The sequence below is a fragment of the Podarcis gaigeae genome (assembly GCF_964106915.1).
Source record: "Podarcis gaigeae genome assembly, chromosome: Z".
Lineage (NCBI taxonomy): Eukaryota > Metazoa > Chordata > Lepidosauria > Squamata > Lacertidae > Podarcis > Podarcis gaigeae.
In genome coordinates this window covers 50,790,652-50,815,216 of record NC_139691.1, presented here as the reverse complement: position 1 = coordinate 50,815,216, position 24,565 = coordinate 50,790,652, and the positions used below count along the sequence as shown (strand labels likewise).

General features: G+C 44.3%; 1 protein-coding gene across 11 annotated transcripts in view; it reads left to right on the top strand.

Moving 5' to 3' along the window:
- The first annotated feature begins 203 nt into the window (after nucleotides 1–203).
- Nucleotides 204–24,565, top strand: part of LOC310836916 (uncharacterized protein) — an 85,138-nt gene continuing 60,776 nt past the window's right edge. For 2 of the 11 annotated variants that reach the window (XM_083722856.1, XM_083722852.1), the window contains exons 1-7: nucleotides 478–809; nucleotides 8,330–8,431; nucleotides 10,687–10,767; nucleotides 13,173–13,336; nucleotides 16,985–17,096; nucleotides 21,746–21,766; nucleotides 22,728–22,829. In XM_083722856.1, the coding sequence (XP_083578982.1) occupies nucleotides 716–809; nucleotides 8,330–8,431; nucleotides 10,687–10,767; nucleotides 13,173–13,336; nucleotides 16,985–17,096; nucleotides 21,746–21,766; nucleotides 22,728–22,829 (676 nt within the window). In that variant the 5' untranslated portion in view covers nucleotides 478–715. Of the gene's footprint in view, nucleotides 810–7,628; nucleotides 7,705–8,329; nucleotides 8,432–10,686; nucleotides 10,768–13,172; nucleotides 13,337–16,984; nucleotides 17,097–21,745; nucleotides 21,767–22,727; nucleotides 22,830–24,565 lie in introns of those variants that run through there. The other 9 variants (XM_083722853.1, XM_083722850.1, XM_083722849.1 and 6 more) reach the window with 8 other exon arrangements.

Here is a 24,565-nt window from a genome sequence, read left to right as displayed (position 1 = left end):
CCTCCTCCAGGGGAAAAGAAGCGACGCGCAACGCCGCCTCCTAACGGGTCGCGCCTTTTTTTCGGTTTTCAGTTTCACGGATCTGAGGTAAATTTTGGTGGGAAAAGGGAGGATTCAAATCCGCCGCTCCAGAGGGGGTCAGGAGAGATAGAGAAAGCGCGCGCTGAGGGGGAACGCGCGCTCCCGCTCTCTCCCTCCATTGAGGAGCCGCTCGAAGGCGGCAAGTGGGAGCGCGTGCGCGCCGCTCCCTCCCTCCCTCCCCTCAGGCACCGCCTGGGACGGAATTAGGCGCGCGCCACCCTCCAGACGCACGGGGGACGATCAAGGGCGGGCGCGAGGCCCGGCCTCCCTCCCTACCCGGCGCATGCGCCTCCAGTCAGTCCTCCGAAGTCGGGTCTGAGACTTTTGGCGGGAAAGGGGGCCTAGCGCCGCTCCAAGGGGCGGGGGGGGGGGGCGAAGTGTGGGGCTCGAGCGTCCGCCGCTCCCTCCCTTGAGGTGCCGCCGGGGGCTGTGTCAGGCGCGCGATCGAGTGGTGGAGGGAGCGCGCGTGCGCGACCCGCCTGACGGACGGGGACGCTCAAGGCCGCATGCGCAGCGCCGTCGCGCCTCAAGTCAGCTTGACGAAGTCGGCCCGCCCGAGTGGGAGTCCGGGAGGAGCGGAGCGCGCGCCTGCGAGTGGGGCTCGCGCCCCCCACACCGCCTCAGTGGTCCGAAAATGGCGGAGGGCAACGGCGCCGCCACGGGCCCCGAGACCCTCGCCGCCTCGCCTCCGCCTCTGCCGCCCCTGAGGGGGCTCCGAGAGAAGATGGGTGAGGGGGCGCAGGGAGAGGGAGGGGAAGGGGTAGGGCAGGCTCCTCCTATTCTCACCCCCTCGCAAGACACCTCGTAACCCCCCCTTCCCGTGATATGCAACAAAATTCAGATACAGCTATATAATCCCTAGTGTAGTAAGATAAAACCTTTGGAGCAGGCATTTTCATTAAAAAGTTTTTAATGAACCGCCCTATTGCCCCTTAAGATCATCATCATCACTTGTATACCGTCTTTCTATCTTACATTACTCAAGGCGCTTTACAAGCTGAAGAAACAAAGATGACTTTTAAAGCCCTGTTTTCTGATACTTCTCCAACCTGGCTCCTCCGTTTTGTCTTGGTCCTCTCCCTCCTCAGTTGGGTCATTCTCTTCTAACCTTTTTCTGATTTCCCTCCATCCTAGACAGATGTTCACTGGTTCTGCCTCTTTTTAGCATGTGTGTGTGCTTGTGAAATTTATTGATTTAAATATCTCCTTTTTATTAGTTTTCAGCAGCTTCAGAGTCAGTTCACAAGAAGTTAGCTGAGCAAACTGCAAGCATGTTAGTATCTAAGGCGCTACAAGATCCTTAGTTGTCATTTTAATGTACATCATGTATTATTTTTGGTTTGTGGGTGATTCTGGTACCAGTCGCTGTCTACTCCTATTCCCCCCCCCCCCGCCGAATAGGCAGCACAATGAAACTGGCAGATCCACAGCTGAGACACTGAAATCTGCGAGCAACAATGAAATTGACAGTTTTCTCTGTCTTTAGCAGACCAACTGATCGGTTTGCTGGAAAGGAAAAAAAGGCTTTTGGAGTTTTCCAAACAAATTACCGTATTTTTCCATGTACAAGATGCCCCCATGTCTAAGATGACCCCTATCTTTTGAGCCCCAAATTCAGAAATAATTAATTGCAACATTCCGTGTATAAGACGACCGCCAATTTAAAACTTAATTGGTGGGGGGATATAGTCTTATGCATGGTAAAATACAGTATATCTGCTACTGAATCAAGGGTATCTTTTGTCTCAGTCTTAGCACAAAACTTACTATTGCAGCATTTTTTCCACAAACGCCCTCCCTTGTACCTATGATATATCGAGGCATACTGATACCCTGGAATTTAAAAAGAAGTGGATATTTAAAACAGCTTCCTGGCCTTATCTCCTGACAGCCAAGCCCCCCTCTTCATTGATCACACAGAAAGCAAATTGTTTAGTTGTGGAGGTGGGTGGGTGGCTAGCCTCTCACAACCCCAAAATAAGGATAGGTCTATATCTCATACAGGAGGTCACATTATGAATTGTGCCATTTTGGACAGGAAGACAGCCCTTTTGTGGGCTTCCCTGCATTAAAAATTATCTGAAAATGGAAGCCTTACGTCGTTGCCTTCTTCTTTGGCAATCCCTCATAGCTGAGTCAGACTGTCTTCCATCAACACGGATTTTAGCAGTGAGCCCATAAGTGACAGTGGAGGCCAATTCCGGATCCACACGTCCTTCCACAGTGGGGTTTCTGGGGGGAGTTGATCTCGGTGAAGGTTCTTCCTCTTCACCCGTCTCTCCCTCGCGTCCCAAGTTTGAGTGTCTTCAAAGCCCAGGACGCCTTTGGTCAAGGCTGTTCTCCAACTGGAGCTCTCGCAGGCCAGTGTTTCCCAGTTGTCGGTGTTTCTACTACATTTTTAAAATTTGCCTTGAGATCTTTCAACCTCTCCACCAGCGTTACACTTTCTATTTTTAAGTTTGAAAGAGAGTCGTTTCTTTGGAAGGCAACGTGACCGGTTCAAAGTTGATTGTCGCTTCGACACTGACAGTCTTTGCTTATTTCAGTACACTGGCATTAGTTATAGCAGGCATGTCCAAAGTCCTAAAAAAAGCTCAACAGCTTTGGTTGGCCCTTTGGTTGGCCCTCACAGTCCTTCACTTCATCAAATCCGGCCGTCTTTGAAAAAGGTTTGGACACCACTGAGTTATAGTGAGCATAGGAACTGCCTTATTCTGAGTCAGACCTATTGGTCAATCCAATGCAGTATTGCCGATGAAAATCTCCAGGGTTTCAGGTGTGGAGATATTGGATGTTTGAGCCTGGGACTTTCTGCAGCCTTTCCGTATTAGTGATGACATATTTGTTAACTATCTGAACCTTACAGACTTGGCAGTGCTGTAGAGTCGAGCGAAGTGGTACCACGAACATGAATGCATGGGCAGAGGAAGAATGCAAACTCTTATGAAGGAAGAAGCTCGGGGAGTCTAAATACAATAGCAATGCTTTTTTCCACTTGCATGATAGAGACATCATTGTGTCTTTCGGAGACGCAAGTTATTTCAAAGTTGGACTGGGAACCCGTTGTGATTTGCAGCGCTAGGATCTATTGTCTCGGGAAGTTTCGAACGGATGTTTTCATGCATTTTTAATCTTACTAAAATTAAAACCATTTGAGATGGGGGGAGGAATTAAGGGGGTGTCTTTCAACTGTAAGGGAAGGGAGTACACCAAGTTTCGTTCAAATCTGATATGGCAGGTGATGAAACCCTTGGGGTTTTTTGCGTCAATTTGATGTGGAATGATCCTACTTGGAATTACTGTTTAATTTAGTCAAAACAAAAAAAAAAATTCCTTCCAGTAGCACCTTAAAGACCAACTAAGTTAGTTCTTGGTATGAGCTTTCGTGTGCATTCACACTTCTTCAGATACGTCCTTCCACAGGTATCTGAAGAAGTATCTGAAGAAGTATCTGAAGAAGTATCTTCAGGTATCTGAAGAAGTGTGCATACACACGAAAGCTCATACCAAGAGCTAACTTAGTTGGTCTTTAAGGTGCTACTGGAAGGAATTTTTTTTGTTTTGACTATGGCAGACCAACACGGCTACCTATCTGTTTAATTTAGGTTGGCAAATCTGAAATTATAAAGATTTTCTCTACTCCACATGTTATACTAAAATGGAACAGTTCTACTGTCACATCTTCTGAATGAAACAGCCTCAGACTTCTTACATATGAACTGACATTTTACCAGTAATTTCAAATACAGACAGAACTGAGACCCAAAAACTAGACCTGAAACAGGACATCTGTTAATGGATCTCCCGGGGTCTTTTTCTTTTATTCCAAGAAGCTGGGGGAGTCTCCCATTTGGACTGCAGTCATGACACTAGGAGACAGTCCAAATGTTTAGGGAAGCTTTTAATATTTATTATTATTATTAATATTATTGTATTTTAATCTTTTGTTGGAAGCCGCCCAGAGCGGCTGGAGAACCCCAGCCAGATGGGTGGGGTATAAATAACAACTTCTTCTTCTTCCTCTTCTTCCTTTCTTCTTAATTGGGGTGTATTAATGGGGTGTATTGATAATGCCTGTGAACTTGACAAACAACACATACAGGGGGGAAAGTTCCCACTGAGAGGGAAGGCAATTTCCTCACATAAAGGGGCGGGGAAGAGGGGAAGAGGAAACTAGTCTACTTCCCTGCGTTGAGAGCAAGCAAGGAAAAACAAAGAAAAATGAAAAAAGAAGCATAATTTCTCAATGCAGTGAGGTGGGGGAGCATGAAAACAGGAAGAGATCAACATCTGTTTTAGTATACTAGTCTATATGCAGGGCACAGAGAATATTAGATCTATATTTGGCCTCTGTGTTCTTGAATTAATTTCCATTAATTTTAATGTCTGTCTTCTTACTCCAGGTCAGTGAGACAAATTGAGTGTCGAGAGGGTCTGATTTCTTATCAGTGATGTTTTAATGTATTTTTAATCTCTTGTTGGAAGCCGCCTAGAGCGCCTGGGGAAACCCAGCCAGATGGGCAGGGTAGAAATTATTATTATTATTATTATTATTATTATTATTATTATTATTAACTCCGTCCTCCTTGAAGCAAGTGTTGTGACAATGGCATTTGTTCAAGGGGAGAGGGATGCAGCCAGGATAATGCCATGCGCCACACTTAGATAATGATGAGTTAAGATCCTTATGCTGGGGGAGGAATTAGTTCAGAGGGGTCTTTTTTATCATTGTGTTGTCAATTTAAAGCCTGTTGCAGTTATTTGGTATCTTGCACAAGGAGATTGGCTGTTCGGCGCTTGTTATTCTATAAAGCATGATGTAAATATCCATAGCAGGGTGGATTTGATTTCAATCACAAGTCTGTAAGACTTGATTTAAATCATTTTTTATTAAAGTACTTGGAGGTGATTGTTTTTGGTGCAGCCTGGGGAGGATTATTGCCATGACAGAACAGTTGTCATGGAGAGGGGAAATGCTTTTCCTTCTTCCTCCTTCCCTCCCTTCCACAGTGCTGAGTTCGAGTGAGGACCGAAATCGGGGACAAGGAAGCCAGCCGCCTTGTTTTGCTTGCAGAATCCTTAGTGTCAATTGTAGAAATGTAATTTCTTTTGATCAGCTGCTAAGAAGTATCTTTCCCTATGAAATCAGGAGATGATGATGATGATGATGATGATGATGATGATTATCATCATGTATTATTTTTACCCTGCCCATCTGGCTGGGTTTCCCCTGCCACTTTGGGCAGCTTCCAGCAAAAGATTAAAAATGCATTAAAACACCAGTCATTAAAAACTTCCCGAAAGAGGGCTGTTTAAAGATGTTGCATTGTGCCTGAACTTTGACATTCCTGATTTGCTGTGTTGTGTATGTTTTGCATTCCCAGCATCTATTCCTTTGTGTCGATTGTAGAAACCAACTGCATTTTCCCATGCGTAAGACTCTTATTTCGCCCCCAATTTTTGAAGTTTAAAATTGGGGGTCATCTTAGACTCGGAATGTTGCCATTCTTGATTTCTTCAATTAGGGCTCAAAAAACAGGGGGCGTCTTAGACATGGGGGCGTCTTAGACACGGAAAAATACGGTAATTTCTTATGATCAGCTGCTGAAGAAACATTCAGGTAGGTAACTGTGTTGATCTGACGCAGTCGAAATAAATTTAAAAATTGTCCAGTAGCACCTTAGAGACCAACTCATCTTGTTTTTAGTAGAAGCTTTCCAAGTGGGTTTGAACCTCAATGCTTAAAAATCCTGTTGCTCCCATATTTGTATTGTTTATTGTTATATTTGATTGTTAATCCAAACTTAATTCTATTGTGCTTTATGCTCTTTTAGTATGGTATGTAAAACTGGTCTGGACCCTGATATACAGTGGTACCTCGGGTTAGGTACTTAATTTGTTCCGGAGGTCCGTTCTTAACCTGAAACTGTTCTTACCCTGAAGCACCACTTTAGCTAATGGGGCCTCCTACTGCTGCTGCGCCGCTGGAGCATGATTTCTGTTCTCATCCTGAAGCAAAGTTCTTAACCTGAAGCACTATTTCTGGGTTAGCAGAGTCTGTAACCTAAAGCGTATGTAACCTGAAGCGTATGTAACCCGAGATACCACTGTATAGTGGGAGGGTGGGTTGGGGATTTTCTCCAAAGGGTAGTAGGATTCAGTGGGTATGGTCAACCAGCTGGTGACTGTTAACAACTGAAAAAGCAAGGGATGGTATGCAGATGACCCAAAATAGCTTTAGCATGTATAAAGACACAGGAATCCAATATCTCTATTCAGACCAGGTCTCTCCATAGTTTTCAGTTGAGTAATAAGTTGCAATTCAGCAACTTCTCTTTCAAGTCTATTTCTGAAATTCTTTTGTCATAAGACAGCTGCTTGGAGATTCTGCGTTGAATGTCCTGGGAGATGGAAGTGTTCTCCTACTGCAGTGATTGGGCAAACTCGGCCCCCCAGCTGTTTTGGGACTACAATTCCCATCATCCCTAGCTCACGGGACCAGGGGTCAGGGATAATGGGAATTGTAGTCCCCAAACAGCTGGAGGGGCAAGTTGGGCCACCACTGCTCTAGATCAGGCATGGCCCAACTTGGCCCTCCAGCTGATTGGGCACTACAACTCCCATCATAACTAGCTCACAGGACTGGCGGTCAGGGAGGATGGGAGTTGTAGTCCCCAAACAGCTGGAGGGCCAACTGGCTTCTCTGCCATGTGATTCCTGATTTCAGATTGATGCCCATTTATCCTTTGGCATAGAGTCTGGCCTGTTTGCCCAACATAGGGAGCCGAAGGGCACTGCTGGCATTTGATGGCATACACAGTGTTAGAAGATGAGCAATGAAATAGGCCTGAGATGGGATCACATTCTGATACCCGTGTCCATGTTAAGTCTGCTTTCTGTATTATTGTGGGTGAGGAGTTTTAGAACTATGAGCTTTTTATTTTTAGAGACGTATCTGCACAAGAAGCAGGTTTGAATACTGTCGTACCAGCAAGTTTCTCCCCTCCTTTTTTTATTTAGCCAAAAAAACATTACATATATAATACAGTGGTGCCCCGCAAGACGAATGCCTCGCAAGACGGAAAACCCGCTAGATGAAAGGGTGGTGCTTCGCAAAACGAATTTCCTATGGGCTTGCTTCCCCAAGCCGCTTATCAGCTGATCCGCTAAGCCGCTTAACAGCTGATGCCCTAAGCCACTTAACAGCTGTTCCGCTAAGCCGCTTATCAGCTGATCCGCTAAGCCGCTTATCAGCTGATCCGCTAAGCCGCTAATAGTGTTAAGCCGCTAATGGGCTTGCTTCGCAAGTCGAAAAAACCGAAAGACGAAGAGACTCGCGGAACGGATTCTTTTCGTCTTGCGAGGCACCACTGTATGTATATATTACATATCCACAGTGGCGTAGCATGGGTTGTCAGCACCCGGGGCAAGGCAAGTAATTTGCACCCCCTAACCCGTGGATTTGCGCCCCCTAACCCCCAGATGTTGCACCCGGTGCGGCCGGGCCCCCCTGCACCCCCCAAGCTACGCCACTGCATATCCAACAAAAGAAGGAAAGATAGGAAAAAAGAAAAATGAAAGAAAAAGAAACTAGAAATGAAACAGTATCCAATAAACTTCTTTGTAAGGAATACAAGCCATCCTTTCTCCTATTAGTTATTTCTTACAGGTTTTTATAATTATAACATTTCCTCTTATGACTTCAGGCTTGACTCCCTACTTCGTATCTTGACTTCCTTCCCCACCCACCAGCGGTTCCTAATAAATCATATTTTGTTTGTCTGTTTTCTCTTAGTAAGTCTATGGATTGCCTGTGGTATTTTAGGCTACCCCAAGCCAAGAGAAGTACTGAGAACCACCTTTTTTCATGTAGTTTATAAAAACAACCCATTCTCTCTTTATTCTCACATTTGAGTGATTTCTTATTGATTCTGTAAGTTGAGATAGTTCTAGATACTCGCTAAGTTTTAAGAGCCATTCTTCTTTTGTCGGCAATATGTTGTTTTTCCAGGGTTTTGTAATCATGATCCTGGCGGCCCCAGTCGCATATAGAAAGACTCTTTTTATTGTCCTTTGGAATGTCCATTGTGAAAATTCCTCATAAAAATAATGCTGGTTTTTTTGACATGATATACGAAGAAATTTTAAAAAATGATGAGACAAACCAGCAAGTCTTGCATGAAGCCTGCCGCCAGAAATACATTGTGGATTTTCGCTGTAATAACTGTGATTGTGGTCTGTTTTACAGTCGCTGCAGCCCAGGTGTTAGCAGAAGAAAGAAGAAGCCAAAGTGGTGCTAGTCCTGTTCCACTCCAATCTCCAGCTGGTATGAAATCTTCAACCAGGCCAGGTAAAATTCTTGCTTTAATAATAATAAAAAAAACCATTCCTGTGGCTACCTTGGTTGTGGCTCTTCGCATCCTTCCGCTTTTTAGTTCACGAATCTGTGCTGCTACTTTTTAAGTTGCATATTCTCCTTCTCAGAAGAGTCCCATTTTGACATATTTCAAAAGCTCGGTAGGAATTGGTCTACTTGGGCCAGTGAAGATGCTGTTTTTGTTTTGCAAAGCAGGAAATGACCACATGGGTAAGCAACCTAAGGCCTGGGGGCCGGATCCAGCCCAGTGGCCTTCTCAATCCAGCCCGCAGATGGTCCAGGAATCAGCGTGTTTTTACATGAGTAGAATGTGTGCTTTTATTTAAAATGCACCTCTGGGTTATTGGTGGGGCCTGCCTGGTGTTTTTACATGAGTAGAATGTGTGCTTTGATTTAAAATGCATCTCTTTTTTTGTGGGGCATAGGAATTCGTTCAATTTTTTCCTCCAAAATCTAGTCCGGCCCCCACAAGGTCTGAGAGACAGTGGACCGGCCCCCTGCTGAAAAGGTTTGCTGACCCCTGCATTTACTTTTCTCTTAAAATAATCTTTATTATACATCAGTTTACATAGTGCTTAACAAATATGATACAATACATTACATACATTACATATAATACATACCCAACATACCTACAAATCCTATGTGAACACCACAAATATTCGACTTCCAACGCTTCTCTTTATACTTTGTTGCCAGTCTTACCTCTACCAGACATGGCCCAACTTGCCCCTCCAGCTGTTTGGGGACATCATCCCTAGCTAACAGGACCAGTGCTCAGGGATAATGGGAATTGTAGTCCCCAAACAGCTGGAGGGCCACATTTGGCCATGCCTGAGTTAATATCTTGACCCTGCTCCACAGAAAAGCATTGGGTGTTCAGTAGGATGGTTTATTAAAAAACTCTATTTTTAAAATGCCTGCTCCAAAGGTCTTATCTTACTACACTAGGAATTATATGGCTATATCTGACGCAGGTGGCGCTGTGGATAAAACCTCAGTGCCTAGGACTTGCTGATCGTAAGGTCGGCGGTGCAAATCCCCGCGGCGGGGTGAGCTCCTGTTGTTCGGTCCCAGCTCCTGCCCACCTAGCAGTTCAAAAGCATGTCAAAGTGCAAGTAGATAAATAGGTACTGCTCCGGCGGGAAGGTAAACGGCGTTTCCGTGTGCTGGTGCTGGCTCGCCAGAGGCAGCTTCGTCACGCTGGCCACGTGTCAGGACTGGTCGTTGTCCTCTTCAGATCACAACACAAACGCTTCTTGTTCTTTTATAACTTTTTATTGATTATTAACAAAACAATCTTATAAACGGTTCTTAAATATTATTCCTCAGAGTCACTTCTTTCAGATACCTTCTGAGCTCTGCTTCTCCGTGACCAGCCACTCTCAAAATGGCGAAGGCGCCCTTCCCTTTGCTTTTCTGCTCTTTTTCCTACCCTCCTGGCTAGAGCTGGCCTGTATCTCCCCTCCTCCCAATCTGAGCTAGAACTGAACCCTTTCCTTTCCTGGGAACAGCCGGTCCCTCCCTCTTGTTCCTCTTGCTCCCAGTGTGGTGTAGTGGTTAAGAGCGGTAGTCTCGTAATCTGGGGAACCGGGTTCGCGTCTCCGCTCCTCCACATGCAGCTGCTGGGTGACCTTGGGCCAGTCACACTTCCTTGAAGTCTCTCAGCCCCACTCACCTCACAGAGTGTTTGTTGTGGGGGAGGAAGGGAAAGGAGAATGTTAGCCGCTTTGAGACTCCTTAAAGGGAGTGAAAGGCGGGATATCAAATCCAACCTCTTCTTCTTCTTCTTCCTCTTCTATTAGCTTCACTGCTCTCCTTCCCCCCTTGGGGAATGCTTTCTCCCTCTGATAAACTGGAAACTTCTAACTCTTCCCTGACATCACCCCCTCCCCTAAGCCCCCCTTCCTCCTCCTCGCTCTCCTCTGTTTCTGAAGGACCGAACCCTATGAACTCTTGTTCCTCACTATCTGTCTCTTCAAAAATTTCTTGAAGATGCCAGTTATGGGGTTTTGGCTTGTGGGGATATTTTCTATGAAATTCTCTCTGCAATTCTGGAATGTTAATTTTTTCTGCTGGTTCCCATGAGTTTTCAGCTTTTTATGAACCACCCTAATTCTGATCAGGCTGGAGTTGCACTCCTGGGAAAAGAAAATTGCGCCCATTGGTCACTTGTTCCTCCAGAAATCTCAGCCCTGTAACCAGTTCAACTTTGCCGTCCTTTCCAGTGATCGATGGTTCCACTTTGAGAACAGAAGAGAGGCAAAGGCTGGCCAGGGAACGGAGAGAGGAGCGCGAGAAGCAGCAAGGTAGGCATATATTTAAAAGTATGGATAAAAAATGCAGCCTGTTGCATTTGTGTGGCAGACAGGGTGGATCTGATTTCAATCAAATCAATTTAAATCACTAGTCAGTCAGACCTGATTTAAATCACTAGTCAGTAAGACTTGATTCAAATCAATTTATTTTGCAGAAAGGTTCAGCCTTGCTGGCATCCTCTTAATCTGGACAAGCAGAGAAAGGTTTCATTTTTGGAAGAATAAATTTTCAGAGTGGTTTTGACAGTTCTATCAAACATGACTGATTTGGTTCTAATCTTAGAAATACATTGACAGATAATGATGAAATGATGGTGAAGTTTAATAAATTAACTGCTTCTATTTGGACAGCTTTTCTGCTATACTCGATTGGAAGGAGAAAAAGATGCATTCCCTTCATAACCATTTAAACAATTTATTTACCTAAAACAATAGTATCATGGCATCTATGTTTGTTAACTGATGTGTTTAAACCATTTTTTAAAAAAAGTCTTAGTTTTAGCACACATGAAAAACTTAAAAGAAATCCTTATTTCCTGATGAATAATTGCCTTTGGACTAGAATGTCACTTAAATAGAAAATCTTTAGAAAAAATTTTCCTCCAGAAGCATTTTATTTTAAAAATCTGATTTACATTTTTTAAAAAATCTGATTTACCGTATTTTTCGTCCCATAGGACGCTTCGTCCCATAGGACGCACCTAGTTTTTTGGGGGGGAAATAAAGGAAAATTTTTTTCCCTTTATTTCCCCCCCAAAAGCAGGTCGGGGAAACCAAACCAGGTCGAGGAAGGGCGCTGCACCTCCCTGAGCTTGTGGGGCTGGCCGATGTCTGCCTCAGGCGGCAGGCTGCTATCCGCAGCGTGGGGAGCCCTGCGGGGAACCCCTGCAGGGCTCCCCACACTGCGGATGTCTGTCCGGCGCGCGGGGCGCTCTGCTTCAGGGTGCCCCACCCGCCGGGAGGCAGGCTGCTATCTGCAGCGTGGGGAGCCCTGCGGGGAACCCCTGCAGGGCTCCCCACGCTGCGGATGTCTGTCCGGCGCGCGGGGCGCTCTGCTTCAGGGCGCTCCGCCCGCCCGGCGGCAGGCTGCTATCCGCAGCGTGGGGAGCCCTGCGGGGAACCCCTGCAGGGCTCCCCACGCTGCGGATGTCTGTCCGGCGCGCGGGACGCTCTGCTTCAGGGCGCCCCACCCGCCGGGAGGCAGGCTGCTATCTGCAGCGTGGGGAGCCCTGCGGGGAACCCCTGCAGGGCTCCCCACGCTGCGGATGTCTGTCCGGCGGGCGGGTGCTCTGCTTCAGGGCGCCCCGCCCGCCGGGTGGCAGTCTGCTATCCGCAGCCTAGACATCCCTGCCGGACCTCCTGCAGGGCTGCCCGGGCTGCGGATGTGCTCCCGAAGCGCCGGGCGCTCTGCTTTCAGGGCGCCCGACGCTCCAGGAAGCAGGCTGCTATCCGCAGCCTAGACATCCCTGCCGGACCTCCTGCAGGGCTGCCCGGGCTGCGGATGTGCTCCCAAAGCGCCGGGCGCTCTGCTTTCAGGGCGCCCGACGCTCCAGGAAGCAGGCTGCTATCCGCAGCCTAGACAGCCCTGCCGGACCTCCTGCAGGGCTGCCCAGGCTGCGGATGTGCTCCCGAAGCGCCGGGCGCTCTGCTTTCAGGGCGCCCGACGCTCCAGGAAGCAGGCTGCTATCCGCAGCCTAGACATCCCTGCCGGACCTCCTGCAGGGCTGCCCGGGCTGCGGATGTGCTCCCGAAGCGCCGGGCGCTCTGCTTTCAGGGCGCCCGACGCTCCAGGAAGCAGGCTGCTATCCGCAGCCTAGACAGCCCTGCCGGACCTCCTGCAGGGCTGCCCAGGCTGCGGATGCGCTCCCGAAGCGCCGGGCGCTCTGCTTTCAGGGCGCCCGACGCTCCAGGAAGCAGGCTGCTATCCGCAGCCTAGACAGCCCTGCTGGACCTCCTGCAGGGCTGCCCAGCTGCGGATGTGCTCCCGAAGCGCCGGGCGCTCTGCTTTCAGGGCGCCCGACGCTCCAGGAAGCAGGCTGCTATCCGCAGCCTAGACATCCCTGCCTGACCTCCTGCAGGGCTGCCCAGGCTGCAGAGGTCTTCCTGAAGCCTGGAGAGCGAGAGGGGTCGGTGCGCACCCACCCCTCTCGCTCTCCAAGCTTCAGCGAAAGCCTGCATTCGCCCATAGGACGCACCCAGATTTCCCCTTCATTTTTGGAGGGGAAAAAGTGTGTCTTATGGGGCGAAAAATACGGTACATTTTTAAAAAATCTGATTTAAACCAAAAAATCTGATTTAAATTTTAAAAAATTGATTTAAATCTTTTAAATCCGATTTTTAAAAAAAATATTTTTTTAAAATCATTGATTTTTATCCACCCTGGTTGAAATTTGCAGCTGCCAAAGAAACTCAGATATTGGAAAAGGAGAAGAAGGCCAAGCTCCAGTATGAGAAGCAAATGGAGGAGAGGCAGAGACGACTGAAGGAACAGAAGTTGAAGGAGCAACAAAGGAGAGTAGCAGTAGAGGAAAAGCGGAAACAGAAGCTGGAGGAGGACAAGGTATTGTAGAGCTGGCCAAACTTGGCCCTCCAGTTGTAGTCTCAAAACAGTTGGAGGGCCAAGTTGGGCTATGCCTGCATTAGAGAGACACTATGATAGTGGCACTAGTTATAGCTGTCTAAATCATCTTTTAGAGTATAAGTCAGGGGTGTCCAACTGGCTGCCCGCAATTTTTTGCAATTTCTCACACTTTCCGTTTTATTTTTGTTTTAATTTTTAAAAATCTTTATTAAACATTCAAACATTACATACATAAAAATAAACAATGTAACCTGTATACAAACTCCATGTACAAACTCCATATACAAACTTTGCTAAGAAAGGAAAAAAAGGAAAAGGAAAAAATAGAATAATAATAGTAATAATAATAATATATCATTTCTCCCCCACCCATCTGGCTGGGTTTTCCCAGCTACTCTGGGCGGCTCCCAACAGAATTATTATTATTATTATTATTATTATTATTATTATTATTATTATTTAAAATTTATACCCCGCCCATCTGGCTGGGTTCCCCCAACCACTCTGGGTGACTTCCAACAGAATATTAAAATACGGATCAAGGATGAAATCAGTAAAACAAACTTCTGCTTATTCTCATTATACCATATTTCAATTTGTAATTTTACACATAGTGTCTTTTTGCGATTTCTTAGTTCTTATCAAAAGGTCCTTTTATTTGTCACCTTTCAGTTACAAGAGTTAATCTATGTCTGTCAGAAGTTTTTTGTTATCCCCATCAGTATTCAAATAATCTTTCAATACTACCCATTCTTTATTCACCTTCTATGTCGAGTATCCTCGAAGTCTCCCTGTCATTTTTGCCAGTTGTATATATTCTACCATTTGGGCCTGCCAATTGGTTTTTGTGGGAATATTTTCACTTTTCCAATTCCTCACCACTCAAATTCTGGCTGCTGTCGGTGCATACATGAAGACTGGTCTAACCTTTTTCTTAATTTCTGTTGGCATGATTCCTAATAGGAGGGCCTCCGGTTTTTTTGTAAATGGGAATTTGAGTATCTTTTTCAGTTTATTATATATATATTGTGACTATTTCCTCCTTGCACTAAACTGGGATTCCCAGAAGCAACTGGCTGCCCAGTGCCCAGAACAAGATGACTAGATGGGCCATTGGTCTGATCGAGCAAGTCTGCTCTCCATTTTTTTTGTAAATGGGAACGTGAGTATTAAAAAAAAAATCATTATATATACCGTATTTTTTTTCGTCTATAAGACATCCCATGTATAAGATGCCCCTTATTTGGGGGGGGGCTCAGATTTAAGAAAATGGGGGGAGATGGCCCCGTATATAAGATGCCCCCTAATTTTTGACATTATTTTTTAGGGGAAAAACCTAGTCTTATACACGGGGAAATACGGTAATGTCCCAAAATTCTCTTATTTTCTTGCATTCCCATCACATACTTAAAAAGCTTTCTTTGACCTGCCCCCTTAAGAAAAGTTCAACAACCTTGACCTGCCCCCCTAAAAAAACTCAACAACTTTGGTCTGCCCCCCTAAATAAACGCTTGTCAACTCTGAACACCGCCCTAAAAAATGGGTAAATCACTGCCAGTCTCCCCACCCCCCACCCCCGGAAGTAGATCACAGTCTCCTGGGAGTCGAATGTCCCTGGCATAAGGGACAACTTGGAAGGGGTCACAATGCCCACAATCATCCCTTCATTGCATCTCGTGTGTGTGTGTGTGTGTGTGTGTGTGTGTGTGTGTATAAAATTAATCAAGAAAAAAAAAACAAGAAAGAAATACGAAAAACAAAATCCATATACTCAAAAATAAAAAACTATCATTTACACCCTTGTGGCTTCCCTCCACCGCAACCCGACATCCGGTATGTTATAAATGCTTTAACATTGTGTCTTGTAGAAATCAATGTAAAGCCATTACAGTGGTACCTCGGGTTAAGTACTTAATTCGTTCCGGAGGTCTGTTCTTCACCTGAAACTGTTCTTAACCTGAAGCACCACTTTAGCTAATAGGGCCTCCTGCTGCTGCCGCACCGCCAGAGCACGATTTCTGTTCTCATCCTGAAGCACTATTTCTGGGTTAGCGGAGTCTGTAACCTGAAGCGTATGTAACCTGAAGCGTATGTAACCCGAGGTACCACTGTATTAATTTTGCCTTAGTTTCGAACATCTTGACATTCTTATTCTATGCATATCAATATGTTATCCTTAGAACAGTGTTTTTTCATATTAACAGGTTGGTCATTGCATCCCTTAAAAATATCTAGAAGTGGTTGCAGTTACAACGCTCCGTTAATCATTCCATTCAGACTGATTCAGTTCACAACTAGTGAATTTGGAAGATGTTTTGCTTTTGTGTGTGTGTATTGGGTTTGACAATTCAATCAACATAACATAAGTCACGGAAAGAAACAAACATATTTCCCTTTCTGCCAGCCCAACTTCCCCTTCTGATTCTTTCTAATCTTTTATCCTTCTGCCTATTTTAAACAAGATTAGTTTAAAATATGCAGAAAGAGAAAATATTAGAAAGAATATTTCTAATTTCTAAGAATAATATCATTCCCCTTTACCCAAATCCTCTATTTTTTTCAAAAAAATTATACCAAGCCATTAAAATCCTATATTATGCTTGTTTCATTAAACATTCAACACGTATTTACACAACAATTTACCATATTACAATTTATGCATGTACACTACACAGAAAAAAAAGAAAATAAAGAATAAAGATAAGAAAGATAAAATAAACTTCCGATTGTTCTCAAAAAACTGAATCTCATTTGTTATTTTTTACACAGTATCATGTTCTTTTACTTTGTTTCCTTAATTTTCTTCAGAGAAAAATTATTTAGTTTATTATATATACATTACAAGAATCATTCAAGGTCTGCCAGGAGATTTTTGCTATCATAGTAGTTTTTCAAATATTCTTTATTTGAGCGTGGAAACAAACAAGCTTAAAGAATATTTAAGCTTGTCTGTTTAAGCTTAATATTTTAAATTTTAAAAAATGTGATTTAATTTTTTTAAAATTCAATTTTTTATTTTTTAAATCATTGATTTTTATCCACCCTGTTAAAACTCCTCTGGAGAGGGATTCTTACCCTGTTTAGGGAATTTTTAAACGTTTAATGTTGTATTGTGTTTTTGATATTCGATTGGGAGCCACCCAGAGTGGCTGGGGGAACCTGGCCATATGGGTGGAGTATAAATAAATTATTATTATTATTATTATTATTATTATTATTATTGCATATATTTTATATCTATAGCAATATCTTATCTATCATCTATATCTATCATCTATCTATCTATCTATCTATCTATCTATCATCTAATGACTTCATTAAATAAATTTTAACATAATCAAACATTCAAATTACATTTTACAATTTCAGTGAACCACCCCCTGCCATGACTTCCCCCAACTTCCCTTTCTGATTTATAACATCTCTGTTTCATCTGCTTAAATTTTTGTATTCCTTATCTGTTAAAATTAAGGTTGGAACTTTTGTCTCTTCTCATTTTTAACCTCATAATTGTATTTTCTGTTTATATTTGTCATATATTATATATGCATTCATCATAATAATTTTCCAGAGAGTGACGCGCTCACAGTTTCCGCTGCCTAACTCCAGAGATTTTTTGATCAATAGGAGCGCTATGAGGCGGTGCTGCATCGCACCCTGGAGCGGAGCCAGCGGCTGGAAACTCGACAGAAGAGATGGTCCTGGGGCGGCTCTGTGACTGATTCGGATGGCAAGCCAGGTAGGTGTCTGGGGCTACCTTTCTGTTGGCCTGGAGAGATGCTGCCAGCCAGAGGATTCTTCTTCTTCCTCTCCTCCTTCTTCTCTCCGCCTCCTCTTCTTCTTCCTCCTTTCCTCCTCCTTCGCCTCTCCTCCTCCTCTTCTTCCTCTTTTTCCTCCTTCTCTGCCTCCTCTTCTTCTCCTCCTCCTTCTCTTCTTCTCTCCGTCTCCTCCTCCTCCTCTTCTTCCTCCTCCTTCTCCTCCATCTCTCCTCCTCCTTTTCCCCTTCCTCTTTTCTCCTCCTCCTCCTCCTCTTTTCTTCTTCTTCTTCTTCTTCTTCTTCTTCTTCTTCTCCTAATCCTCCACCTCCTTCGTCTCTTCTCTTCTCTTCTTCTTTTCGCCTCCTCCTGCTCCTCCACCTGCTCCTCCTTTTTCCTTTTCTTCCCCCTCTTTTTCTTTGGCAATCCCTTTTGTGGGATTGCAGAGGTCAATTCTGGACTAACATGTCCTTCAGCAGCAGGGACATTGGATTCCAGGCAGGAGTTAATCCCAGTGTGGATTTGCCCAGCGTGCCTTCCTCTTCGCCTGTTTCTCCCTCGCATCCTGAGTTTGAGTGTCTCCAAAGCCCAGGGGACACATTTGGTCAAGGAGCACTCGCAGGCCGGTGTTTCACAGTTGTCGGTGTTTATACTACTTTTTTTTAGATTTGCCTTGAATCTTTCAACCTCTTTTGTTGACCACCAGCACTACGCTTTCCATTTTTAAATTTAAATTTGCTTTGAGACAGTCTTTTAAATGCTGCCAGCCAGAGTAGTCAGTGCTGGGCCAGTTTAGACCACAAGTCTGGCTCCCTGTAAGGCAGCTTTGGATGTATGAAAAACTGAGCATGGGAATGAAGTGTGGTTTGATTTAAAAGTAAAGGTGTCCAGTTCTGGGCACCACAGTTCAAGAAGGACAGTGACAAACGAACGTGTCCAGAGGAGGGCAACCAAAATGGTCAAAGGCCTGGAAACGATGCCTTATGAGGAACGGCTAAGGGAGCTGGGCATGTTTAGCCTGGAGAAGAGGAGGTTAAGGGGTGATATGATAGCCATGTTCAAATATATAAAAGGATGTCACATAGAGGAGGGAGAAAGGTTGTTTTCCTCTGCTCCAGAGAAGCAGACACGGAGCAATGGATCCAAACTACAAGAAAGAAGATTCCACCTAAACATTAGGAAGAACTTCCTGAAAGTAAGAGCTGTTTGACAGTGGAATTTGCTGCCAAGGAGTGTGGTGGAGTCTCCTTCTTTGGAGGTCTTTAAGCAGAGGCTTGACAACCATATGTCAGGAGTGCTCTGATGGTGGTTCCTGCTTGGCAGGGGGTTGGACTCGATGGCCCTTGTGGTCTCTTCCAACTCTATGATTCTATGAAGGGTTCAGTAAATGTGGCCTGTTTAAACTGGCTCTTTCCACAGAAAGCACGGTAGCTTTCCTATGTCAGTTATCTTGCAGATACTTGTTAGACCAGGAGTCAGCAAACTTTTCCAGCAGGGGGCCAGTCCACCATCCCTCCAGAGATGCATTTTAAATAAACAAAAGGGCACATTCTACTCATGTCAAAACGTGCTGATTCCCAGACCGTCCATGGGCCGGATTGAGATGGCGATTGGGCCGAAGGGCCACCAGGTGGCGCGTTGGAAGATGGCTGACAATAACATCTCTCTGACCCATACGAGGTAATTAAGGGGCTGCTATAGGAAGTATGCAGTCTTCCTACCCCCCCAGGAGACGGGAGGGTGCTGCCTTGCCAGCGGTGTTCACAATGCACCCCCTGATCCGAGAGATGGGGGTGCCGAACACTTGGCACGAGCCCTCGGTGAAGTCAGATCTTCCCGACGCCGATTCCAATCGGCGCGTGCTGGTTGCTTCAGCTCGGAATTATAATTGGAAACATATGATTGGAAATGTAGCTGAAGCACATACATCAAGTAATGTTCGAGAGATAAGACTGCTGATTAATGGATCTCTGTGACCGGAAGTGACGGATGGATAAGTAAATCTTCTGATGAATCACCACTAGGAGACTGTATGTTTGGAATGAAGGGAGGGTGAAGGAAAAAACTTTTTTTCCTTTGCATGATGTGGTATTAATAACCCTTCATCCCAGATAGAAATAAGATCGTTGCATTTTTATTAATCACAAGCAGGAATTCAAGAACTGTGTGGGATGGATTATAACAGGAGAGAGGATTGGTGAACGGTAAGAAAGAGGAAATTTTTTATGACGCAGTTAAAAAATGGCGTCTCGCCAGAGAAAGAAGGACAGGGGGAGGAGAATCAGGACCGTTCGAAAGAGAAGGAATGTTGGAACGCAAGCTTGACCTGACAGAGCCTCCTGATTCATTTGATTTATTTGGCAAGCCTGAGAAAAGTAAAGGACAGACCGAAGATTTTTTTTTTAATGAAAGCGTTGAACAGAGGCTGTCCCTGAGCGATATGATCTTTGAAGAGTACAAAACCCACACAGGGGATGCCTATTTTCAATCTGCTTGTGAAAATTATCAGAGATTGCAAAGAAAGGAATATACGATAACAACAAGAAGAGAAAGAAAGTAATAAAGGACTATCTGGATTGAACTGGATAGAACTGTCTAATTAAAGCAGTAATATAAGTGATGTTTGGACTCATTCAGAGTTTTGGACTCGTGCGGAGCTTGATGTATGGGTACCCCCAACAAAATTTAAAATTTGGCTGTATGTGATTTGGATAATGTGATTTGGATAATGTGATGTGATTGGCCTGTTAATATATATATATATTTTTTAAAAAGAGAAGGCGATTGGGCCGGATCCGGCCCCCGGCTTTAATCTGCCTACCCATGTGTTAGACATTTGGTTTTCGAAGTTGGCCTGCAGGAGAGAATGAGTACAGAGTCAGATCTAGTTATTTTGATTAGTGATAATGGTTCTTTGATTCTAAATACGGCTGATTCTCAGTCATAAGAATAGAAGAACAGACTTGCTGGATCAGACCAATGATGGTGGTGGTGATGATGATGATGATGATGATGATGATGATGATATATTATTTATACCCCACCCATCTTTATTAAAATACAATAAAATACAATAAATCTAGTCATCTTGTTTTTGGCATTGGCCTGCCAGTTGCTTCCAGGAATCCCAGTTTAGTGCATGGAGGAAATAGCCACCCATTGCTGTTTACCACCCCCACAACGGCTACTCGGAGGAACTTTCTGTTTGAGCCTGGACATTCACTTAGCTATCATGGCTAATTCCCTTTCCTGACAACAACAACAACAACAACAACAACAATTTATTATTTATACCCCGCCCATCTGGCTGGGTTTCCCCAGCCACTCTGAGCGGCTTCCAGCAGAATATTAAAGTACAATGATTCATCCAATATTCAAAGCTTCCCTAAACAGGGCTGCCTTCAGATGACTAAAAATGATTGAGCAGAGGGGGAACTTTTTAAATAGACAAGCTTTCCATTTCCCTTGTGGGTGCCTCCTCCTAGAGACATTTCTACCTTAAAAATTGTTAATCGGGTCGGGTGGCACACTGTTAAAACCTGTCCCGTTTGGAGCAAGGCGTTCCTGTCAGCTTCTGCTTGTCATAGGAGTGTAACAATGACGCGAAGTGTAGGCAAGTTTCTGTGAGGCTTCCCGGTGCTTGATAACACCTGAGTCTTTTGCATTCATATTGAATGTTAATATCAAAAGGGGCATAAACTCCCTTAATCTACATTTTGATGTCCTTCTGGGCTGAAACAGTATCTTTGTAAGGGTGGCAGGCCCTTGGGGTGACAGAGCACATGCTTTGCATTTGCACAGCCCGAGACCACATAACACCAGTCCTGAAAGACCCACATTGGCTCCCAGGACCTTTCCAGGCACAATTCAAAGTGTTGGTGCTGACCTTGATAGCCCTAAAAGGCCTCAGCCCAGTAGACATGAAGGAGCACCTCCACCCCGGACACTGGGGTCCCTCTCCCGAGGACCTTCTGGCAGTTCCCTCCCTGAGAAATCGAAGTTACAGGGAACCAGGCAGAGGGCCTTCTCGGTTGTGGCACCAGCCCTGTGGAACGCCTGCCCGTCAGATGTCAAGGAAATAAACAACCATCTGACTTTTAGAAGACATCTGAAGGCAGCCTGTTTAGGGAAGCTTTTGATATTGGATGAATTATTGCATTTTGATATTTTGTTGGAAGCCGCCCAGAGTGGCTGGGAAAACCCAGCCAGATGGGCAGGGTAGAAATGTTATTATTATTAGTTGTAGCAGTATTATTATTATTATTATTATTATTATTATTATTATTATTATTTGGAAGAGCCCAGGTTCAATACATCACATCTCAAGTAGAGCTGGGAATGTTCCCTGCCTGAATCCCTGAACATCTTCTGCCAGCCAGTGTTGGCAGTACTGAACTAGGTGAACCCAATGCTCTGACCCAGTATAAGACAGCTTCCTATATTGTTAGGTACTGGCAGATTGGGGATTTAACTAATGTTACATCTTGTAATGGGATTGTTTAATAAGAGTGCCAGTTATTTAAGATTAAGAACCTTAATCCTGCCTTGCCCCTTATTTCTGAATGTTTTCCTTGTGAATTCTCTCATGCTTGTTTCATCGTTGTGATTTTCGTTTACAAACTTTATTTCACAGAGTCGCCAATTCCAGATGAAGGTGGGTCTAGTATCTATTTGCCTGCTTGCTATTATTTGAACTAACCCCATTAGCCTTGGCATTCCCCTTCAATAGCTGGATTTAAGCAACGGTAACTTCCTGTCTAGAACGGTTTTGCTTAGAGGCCTTCCGTAACCCATGCAGAGCTGCGTTCCTCTTAACCAGGCAATTGCTTGCATGCAACTGACTTGCTACTTCCTCTTTGAGAGCGAAAGAATTCATATGACCTGCTTGCTCATAAGATTATTGTATACACTGCATGAAAACCTTAGGCATGGCCCCTTGGAATATTCTCTGGTGTCTGGTGTAATATAGCCTAGATGCTGCCTCCACCATAGGAACTCCTTACCTGCCTACCTGTTCACCCACCCAGTCTGCTACCTTGCTATTTCTATGAACTGAATCAGAGACCCCAGAGTTGCATGTCCCAGGGAGACATCCTTTTAGGAGTTGTGCCTGTGTCTCAAGAGTTGGAATGAATGAATGAATCTTTATTTGTGTCAGCCATCAGCCATAGCAACAAAACAGGAATGCAATATACAAAGAACAGAAATCAAAAGTCGATGGTATAAAAGACACCTTAGGGTCCTCAATCAGCAGCCAAATAGTGGATCTTCTGATGGCCCCAGCTCAAAACCTGGCAGCCTTTGCTGTCCTCTGCTCCTCTTGACCTGCCAAGAGGAAGGAGACTGGCAGTGGTTGGGTGACCCAGAATGGACAATAAAAGAGGGGTGAGAATCTCATTCCTCAAGTCTTTATAAAGAGTGCAGACCAGATAGCAAAATTCATGTGAAATGGCTGTTTTAGGGGTTGTTTTTCAAAGTCTCCAATGGAGTAATATATTTTGCATTCCTTTCTATGGGAAAGCACACCTTGGTTTTGGAATGCTTTGGTTTCTGGAACAGATTCAGTTTGAGAACTTAAATCTACCCTGTGCTAAAGTAATAATTCCTTTTTTCAGGCAGCAAGCGCTCTACCTCCTCAGCAAACCTTAAGCAAGCGGAAACTGTCATCAATAAGCGCCTTTCATCCTCAGCAGCACGTCTGAATTCTCCCAGCAAGGGTGAGTGTATGTTTGCAAAACAGCAACAACATAGTCTGCTTTTACACCTCTTCGTGATATTTTGGCCTTAAATTTCCCTTTTTGACTTAGTTTGTTAACCCAGCGGACAGTGCATATCTCCACCCATTGGTTGCTGGATGTGACAAGGTCCCTTAGAACAGAAGAGTCATGGTAGACACTTTGCAGACCCCCTCAGTTCTGGAATTCAGAAAGCCAAATTATTACCCCTGATTTCTCTGGTTTGCCAGAAGCGGCTTAGTCATGCTGGCCACATGACCTGGAAGCTGTACGCCGGCTCCCTCGGCCAATAAAGCGAGATGAGCACCGCAACCCCAGAGTCAGTCACGACTGGACCTAATGGTCAGGGGTCCCTTTACCTTTACCTTTATTTACAACATAGTCCACAACAACTCATACATACATACAAACCCACCACTACTGACAATTTAATTATCAAAATTAAACTCCTATCCTCTTACACAAATATAACATAAAAATAAAAGACTTCCTTTATCCTGTAAATGGCCTCCTTATTTACTTCTTGTATACTATTTCTTTTGTATGGGATTATTACAATTTTTCCTAATTATGACTTAAAAAACCACAAAGTCTCCTGTAGAAATTAATCGAAACAAGTCCAGGTGTATATTTTGGGGCACTTTTGGGGAAAGTATTCTCTGCATTTTCCCCATTCTTTTTGGAATTCTTATCTGGATTGTCCCCTAATCGTCTCTGTTAATCTGGCCAATTCAGCATAATCTAATAATTTATCCTGCCATTCCTTTTTTGTTGCCACCTACTCTTCCATACTAACCCATCAGGATTTGCATGCTGTCAATCACAAGTACTTCCATTTGACCCAAGACTTAAGTACTGTGTTTTTCCGTGTATAAGACTATATTTTCCCCCAAATTTTTGAAGTTTAAAATTGGGGGTAGTCTTGTACACAGAATGTTGCCATTCATTATTTCTTCATTTTGGGCTCAAAAAAGAGTGGTCATCTTATACATGGGGGTGTCTTCTACACGGAAAAGGACAGTAGTCAGGTGTCTGAAAATTGGTGGCGGTTTTCCCCCCCTTTCCTTTTTTTCCCTTTTCCTTTTTTAAAAAAAAATAATTTAAATAATACAGCAAAAATAGAACAACAGAAAAAAATGAAATGAAATTGAGAGAAGAAAAAACACAGTTCAAAAACATTGAAAACAAAATATTTTTCACTCCATAAGTCGCACCTAGTTTTTAGAGGAGGAAAACAAGAAAAAAATATTCTGAACGAAACAGTGGACGTATGATTTTTGTGGTGAATGCTGTGGCCACAGACATTTGATTTGACAGTGAGTTTGGGGTAGCCCAATGCAAAAATCCTGAGAATCCTTGTGGATCTGTTCTTTGTAATCATGTTTCTGTGCCATTGCGGCCCCAGGCAACAGTGGGTGCGTGATTTTTTTGGTTCAGGCTGTAGCCATGGATATGCTATGTGATCTGATGGTGAATTTGGGGTGGCCCAATACAAAAATCCTGAGGATTCATGTGGATCTGTGCTTTGTAACCACATTTTTGCACCATTGCGGCCCCACAAAACAGTGGGTGCGTGATTTTTTTGGTGTAGGCTGTAGCCATGGACATGTTAGGTGATCTGACGGTGAATTTGGGGTGGCCCAATACAAAAATCCTGAGGATTCATGTGGATCTGTGCTTTGTAACCACGTTTTTGCACCATTGCGGCCCCACAAAAC